At 61.3% G+C, this 6,890-nt stretch overlaps 1 protein-coding gene across 1 annotated transcript; it reads right to left on the reverse strand.

Annotated features, from left to right (window-relative positions):
- Positions 1-159: 159 nt before the first annotated feature.
- GPR162 (G protein-coupled receptor 162) lies at positions 160-6,792 on the reverse strand. Its single transcript, XM_019960264.2, has 5 exons — positions 5,966-6,792; positions 3,111-4,407; positions 1,963-2,152; positions 1,221-1,378; positions 160-914 (listed from the first exon to the last, which is right to left on the reverse strand). Exons 2-5 carry the CDS (start codon positions 3,975-3,977, stop codon positions 363-365), a joined length of 1,767 nt encoding a protein of 588 aa, XP_019815823.1. The 5' UTR covers positions 3,978-4,407; positions 5,966-6,792; the 3' UTR covers positions 160-362.
- Between the last annotated feature and the right edge of the window lie 98 nt (positions 6,793-6,890).

Here is a 6,890-nt window from a genome sequence, read left to right on the forward strand (position 1 = left end):
AGAAGCCCATCTCTGTGACTGTCTGCATACTTGTCTCTCTCCGGGTGTATTTCTGGGCCTCCGTCCACTACCCCTGCTCTATTTTGTCCTTTATGACAGGGACACCCACCGAAGCCTCTGACCATCCCCTCTGCCACCACAGCACACTGGACACACAGGTTTCCATGGTAACACTTCGACTTTAATACATTTTGCTAGGGAGGATGGCAGGTGAGGCAGGTATCTGGTGACTGGGATGGGAGCCAGCCGGCGTTCCTGGGCCCCGGTTCCCACCCATCTCCCCAGAGTCTGAAGGCTCAGGAATGGAAAGAGGTGTTCCCCACCCAGGCCCCCTTCTCTGAGTCCAGCAGGCCCACTTGGGCTCACAAGGTCAGCTGGGGGAAGATGGGGTTCCCTGGGCCCCAGGATCCTCCCCAAGCTTTTGTGCTCCCTTCGCCTCCTGTCAGGGAGCAGCGTCGCCCGGCACTGAGCCCCAAAGGAAGTCCAATGGCTCGGCTATCAGGGGACCCCAGGGAGAGTCGGCGGGGTGAGACCCCCAGAGGCCTGGGCCGGCGAGGAGAGGGCCCCGGCGAGGCGGCTGGAGAAGGCAGAGGTGTCTCATCGATGAAGGTGGTGATCTCCTCTCGGAAGAAGCCTGGACCCCGTGGGGGTCCCCCACCTGAACCTAGAACCCCACCCTCCAGGAACTGGCGGAGGGTGGCCAGCCCCCCGCCTCCAGCCTCCTCCTCATCCTCCTCGTCCTCCAGCCTCTGCCTTGGTCCCAGGTGTTCAGGGGGGCCCCCGAGGGCCCGGCTCTGGGCTGGGAGGACCCGGATGTCATCAGAGGAGGACCACTTGTGCAGGAAGGAGCCTGGTGCCCGAGGAGTAGAGAAGATGTTGGTCTCATCGTGGGAGAGACGGCGGGACAGAGGTACCTGGGGAGAGGAGCAAATAGACCCTGAAGCACTGCGGGGACAAAGAGGGGACCAAAGTGGGGACCCTGCAAGGTGGCTCTACTCCCTAAACTTTTGCAAAACATCCTCTGAGGGGCAACCTGGTTCAGAGTGGTCTGACTGATGGGGAACCACCCTAACCAGGCCTTCCTTCCACCTCCTCCCACCTCCTCGTCCATGCATTGCAGGCCAGGGCTAGGGGATGAGGGAGGGGTGTGAGGGATAACAGACTGGAGAAAAGTAGTGAGGGGATGCCCAGAACGGGACATGTACTGCTGGGTCCCGTACCTGTAAGTAGTGGACCCTCTCGAGAGGGGGAAAGAGCATGTGCCGTCCAGGTAGCAACTTTACTTGGGTGGGGTCCCTGCCCCCTGGCCCTGTGGCCCCATTGGCATCAAAGCGAACTTTGCACACTCGGCCATCTGCATAGTCATCACAGCCCCCATCTAGAAGAGAAAAAGGGCAGAGTGGTTCGAGGCAGGGAATGCCCACCTCCCCACCCCCTTTTAGAGCTCCCACTCCCTGAGAAGCTCCCCAGAGAATCCTCCTGTTTCCATTAGTCTGTGAGCTCCAAGAAGAAGCAAGAGTGGCTAGTGTCTGTTGCGTTCAGTGCTGAATCTCTAGTGATTCATACACACAGACATGCTTACTTGAAATAGTTACCCACCCACCCCCAGGCACTCTCCCTGAAGTTGGGAAGTCTCCGGAGGGAGGCTTAGCTTCCTCTTGGTTCCACAGCCTTCCTTTATGGCTGTGTTAGGACTCTAGACTGTTTCTCAGTCTCTCTGCCTGGTGGAGGCAGAGCTGGGTAGTGTGGGCTTCCAGGGGGAGTAGAGTGGAGGAATCAGTGGGTGGGCATGGGGAGATGCTTGGGGAGAGGGAATCAGTCCATCCAGAGGAAACCGCAGGTTCTGTCCAGCAGGGGGCACTCCAGAGCAGCCCCCTCCCCACCCCCGAGGTGAGCTGGTAGAAAAGGGCAGGAAAGAGAGCCGATGCCGAGGCAAAGCGAAAGCCCAGCCCCTCCTCTGACCGTCTTCGCCGTCTTCCTCGGACATGATAGCCACGCACTGCTCCCACACCGTGCGCACGTCGGCGCGGTAGCGCTCGCAGGACCAGATGAAGGACGGCAGCAGCAGCGTCTGTGCCATGGAGCACCACAGCACAGCGAGCACCATCCAGGGGGGAGCCGAGTCCGACTTCAGGGAAAAGAAACTCACCACCTGGCAGGAGGAAGGGGAAGGGCGCCGGGTGAGGGCCCAGAGCCGAAGTGGCTCCTCCTCGACCCCAGACCCCACATCCTAGTGCAGCTGGGGGAGGGGAGAGGTAGGAAGTCAGGAAGGGATGGCCCAGATCACATAGGATGAGCTCAGAGCAAAGTTGGAGTGAAGATGGATGAACCGAGTGGGAGGAAGATCCGGAGAGTGTTCCAGAGAGAAAGCCCAGGGGTCTAGAGAGGAGGAGCAGAGGTGTGTAGGAAACTTGAAGACAAGTTGAAATTCAGGAATAAGGACTAGAAGGGGGATGCACAGGGCTTCCCAGGTGGTACTAGTGGTAAAGAACTCGCCTGCCAATGCAGGGGATGTAAAAGACATGAGTTTGATCCCTGGGTGTGGAAGATCCCCTGGAGGAGGGCATGGCAACCCACTCCAGTACTCTTGGCTGGAGAATCCCATGGACAGAGAAGCCTGGCAGGCTGCACTCCATGGGGTCGCAAAGAGTAGGACACAATTGAGCAACTGAGCACATACACCCAGGGGTGCAGAAAGCTGAGGGTTGGGTGGGGTGAGCTCTGTGGGGCTGCCACCCAGGATGCTCAGGACCCTATTGCATCCAGAGGGAATTCAGGGGTGCAGCAAGGAGCCTAACAGCCGGGTTGATAGTTCTGGGGGGCTGAATAGTGGCCCTGCAAGATAGATGATGAAGCCAGAGGACAGGGTGATGGACAGAGCACAGGTGATGGAGTTGAGTACTGGTCACTGGAGAACACGCTATGGAGCTGGGGATAGTGGGAACTAGGAGATGAGATGGACAATGGAGACGGGGGCTCACAGCGGGGCTGAGTAGATGAGAAGATGGATGATGGAGCTGCTTGTGTGGCTGATGGAGTCAGAGGTCAGGTGATCATGCTGGGGTCTGGATATCAGAGAGAGAGTGGGTTTGAGGGAGCCCCAGTCTCACCAAGATGGGTACCCCTGTGAGGGAGTCATAGAGAAAGACGATGGCGCTGACCAAGTTGGTGACCTGCAGAGATGTCTTGGCCGACTCAGAGCCATCCAGCGAGGACCGCCGCTTCCCCCGGGCATCCTCCACCACGATGGCTGGCACCTCGAAGGCTGGACGGGTACCCAAGCCCCCTGGCCCACCCCCCCTAGCCCCACCCCCACCCCCCGCTCTCCGGGCCTGCCGAGCCCTCCGGGGCCGGGCCCACAGCGTCTGGTAGAAGGTGATGGCCACACAGACCAGCCCCATGACGATGCCCCCAAGCAGCAGGAGGCTGAAGCAGACGCCAAAGCCCAGGCCGATCTTGGAGACAATGAACTGGCAGCCACGGGCGTAGTAGCGCTCGCCATTGTTGTGCCAGCCGATGGAGGGCAGGGTGGAGAGGATGAAGCTGACCATCCAGATGCCCATGACAGCGTGCAGTGCCTGCTTCTTGGCGTTGCTGAGGCGGTAGTTGACGGGCCAACGCACCATCCACATGCGGTGGTAGGAGAGGGAGGCCACGGTAAAGCAGGTGGCCAGGGCCAGCGTGTAGTAGGTGGACACGAAGACCTTGCAGATGCTCTCGTTCCAGTCATAGTCGGAGGAGGCCTGGCGCCGCAGCTGCACCACAGCGAAGGTGGTGAGGGGCACGGCAGCCATGAGGATGTGCGTGCCCGCCAGGAAGCAGAGCAGCAGCTCCAGTGGCTTGTGCTTCTGCTGCTTGGCTGAGATGCTAAGGATGATCCAGGCGTTGGCCAGCAGCGCCAGCAGCCCGCAGGCCAGCCAGGACAGCGCGTTCGAGCGGAGGGAGGCCTCCTCTGCCCCCGCCCCGCCCCGAGCCATCCTTCCTCAGTCCCCCCACCCCCCTTGAACTCCTGGGGGTGGGGGCTGGGTCTCACCCAGGAGCCCCGCTCACACGCACCCCCATGACGCCCACAGTCCTTGCCCCAGAGTGAGGTGGGCCGCCCCTAGGCCACCCCTCTTGCTCAGCATTGCATGACTGACCCAGCTGAGGTCCGGCGGGAGGGCAGGGAAGGAGACTGAGGGTCAGCAGAGGTGGTCCTCAGCCTCCATTTTGGGTGGGGCCCTTCCAGAAGTATCCTTGTCGTTAACGGGGAGACAAGCTGATAGCTCCCCCACTAGGAAACTGGCTGGGGAGCCCCGGTCCTCATGCCAGGACTTCCAGCTCCCTTCTTCCTCTGGTTCTTGACCACTTGAGGTCTTCCAGATGCCCCCAAGGATCCTGGGGGTGGTGCTCAGCCTCCTGGACTCACTGCAAGGGAGAGATGAGGTGTGGAAGGGGCAGAGCCTGGGCTGGTCTCCAAGTCGCTCTGAATCCCCTCTTCTCTTGAAATTATAGAAACGACTGGTTACTCCGGGTCACAGGTCGTTCAGAACACTCTCCTGCCCTAACCCCCTCCACGGATAAGAGCTCCAACACTCCACACGGATAAGAGCCCTGCCTTCCAGACCTCCAGGAAAGAAGGTATTCTGACTTCCCATCTCCCATCCACCGTCAGCCATTTTTCCTCCCTCAGGTCCCTCTTTCTGTCCTCTGCTCAATACTACTCAACCGCTATCTTCACATCCCCGAGTCTCTCCCCAGAGCCACGTCGGCCGTGGCAAGCACGACTTGTTTCTTCCCGAGGGCTCATGGGAAACTGGGATAGGGTGTACGGCCTCTCCCCCGCTTTCCAGACTCCTGGATCCAGGGGTCCTGATGCTCAGCCCCATCTCCCCAAGCCTGCACGATCACCCTCCCACTCACCAGGGATCTGGGAAGACGGGAGAAAGGAGGCAGGGACTGAGGGGGGTGGTTAGGGAACCCAAAGGCAGGGAAACCGCTGACATCAGAAGCATCCAGAAATGGAAAGGGGGGAACCAGGGGGAAGGAGGAGAGTTTAAGCAGAAGAGAGAAAAAGAGGGGGCAAAGTGATAGTATCTGAAAATAGAATAAAACGAGAGACCCCTGGAGAGGCGGGGGTGGGTGGAGGGAGGGAGCAGAGGGGAGGGAGGCTGAGAAGAAAAGCCCGGTGTTCAATAAGGTTCGGACTCCCCCCACCCGTGGACCCCCACTCATTCCTCCCCTGCCCGGAGCCTCCGTTTAACTCTAATGGTAAGGAAGGTGTTCTGGATGTGTTGACTCTGAGCTTACTGAGCCCCGGCGAGGAGGCTAAGAGGAAACCCTGGAAAGAGTGGAGGCAGGAAAGATGGGCATAGCGGCTTTGGGGTAAACCGAATAAAAATGGGCTGCAGCAGTGGAAGGTCTGTTTCCTGTACACTTTTAGACCCTTGCCCCCTCCCCCAGAGGTCCTTCGTCCATCCCCCACCTTTGTCTTCCCTGGGAGCCCAGTACACCCTAGTTGCCATGGCAATGGCCAGCCAGAGGAAGATAGAGGGAATTGGTCAGGAGAGCCCCCCCCCCCCGCACCCTCCGCGACAGCCTTGGACCCCTTCCCACCCACCCCCACCCAGGCCCAGAGGGTGGGCTCGGGAAGAAACAGCGGGGACTCAGAGAGGGAGCCAGGCAGGAAGGATGTGAAGGACAGACAGAGGAGGTGAAGGACGGAGAGAAATCAGAGGAAGGTGGGAGGGCGTGCGAAGGGACACCGGGGCGGACAGGGGTCCCTTGCCCTTCGGGGTGAAGGGGTAAGGTCGGACGGCTCCTCCCTCCTGCCTGCCACCCACCGCGGTCTCCAGGGCAGAGACAGCAGGTGGCCGGGGAGGAGGGGCCGCCCGGAGGGGAAAGGAGCCGGTGGGGGCGGGGGGGGCGGGGGGCTGCGGGGAGAGAGGGGAGAGGCCCGCGGGGGAGCGGGCCAGGGTCGCCTTACCTCGGGCTGCGCCCAGGACTGCCTTGGAGACCGCGCACCCGAGCGACGCGGCTCGCCCGGGCTCCCGCCGCCTGCCGGCTCCAGCTCGCCGCCCTCGGCCCTCCTCCCTCCTCCCCCCGGGGCCTCCCTCCTCCCGCCCGTCCCAGCCTCTCGGCTCGGCCCCCTACATGCCCGCCGGCCCCTCTCTTCCGGGGTCCCGCCACTGCCCGCAGTCCGGAGTCGGGATGGAGGCCAGCCCGGGGGGACCGGACGGTGGGGACCTGGCGGGGGAGGGGCTAGGCAGGTGCCGGGAGGGAACCGGCTTCATTGGTGACCTGGCTCGAGTCCTGCCCCCACCCCACCCGGTTTTCCCCGCGAACTCAGGCTCCAAGAGGCCGCTGGTATGGCCCGGGGAGGAGGACGCGTGTGTTCCCCAGTGTATCTGTAAGGGCTGCTCCCAGGATGAAGGCTCACGCGAGCGTGTGCTGGAGGCTGCAGGAGTGAGGGGCGGTGGCCATGCTGGGGCTGCTTGTGGGATACAAGGGGCTAGAAGGATGCACCTCCCCCCAATACACTGCTGCCTCCTCCTGAAACACAAACTCACACTTGTGTGGGGGACACACACAGTTCTCACGCACACATCGCAGTTTCTCACGTGGCGCGCGCACACACGGTCCCTGCAGTCTCTCCCCTTCAGTAGAACACATACACGCGCATACTCAGGGCCCTTTGGGGTGGGGAGGTGGCTAACCACCTCCAGAGGATTTTTCCCTCCCCAGGGAAACTTGATCTGCTTCTTGGGGGCAAACCTGGCAACCTGTCCTCTGGGTCTGACCCCACAAATCAGAAGATTCCAGATCCCCAGGAAAGAGTCCACCTCTGCCTCCCCCTCAAAGATTCCATCCCTGGGTCGGGAAGATCCCCTGGAGAAGGGCATAGCAACCCA

Source organism: Bos indicus, chromosome 5 (assembly GCF_029378745.1).
Source record: "Bos indicus isolate NIAB-ARS_2022 breed Sahiwal x Tharparkar chromosome 5, NIAB-ARS_B.indTharparkar_mat_pri_1.0, whole genome shotgun sequence".
NCBI lineage: Eukaryota > Metazoa > Chordata > Mammalia > Artiodactyla > Bovidae > Bos > Bos indicus.

What these genes read in the sequence shown, in the direction of transcription:
- GPR162 (XM_019960264.2), bottom strand. Translation starts at nt 3,977, where the DNA reads ATGGCTCGGGGCGGGGCGGGGGCAGAGGAGGCCTCCCTCCGCTCGAAC. An exon ending in TCACAGGGGTACCCATCTTG is followed by an intron (nt 2,153 to 3,110) that starts GTGAGACTGGGG and finishes TCCTCCTGCCAG; the next exon opens with GTGGTGAGTTTCTTTTCCCT. An exon ending in AGAGGGTCCACTACTTACAG is followed by an intron (nt 915 to 1,220) that starts GTACGGGACCCA and finishes TCCTCTCCCCAG; the next exon opens with GTACCTCTGTCCCGCCGTCT.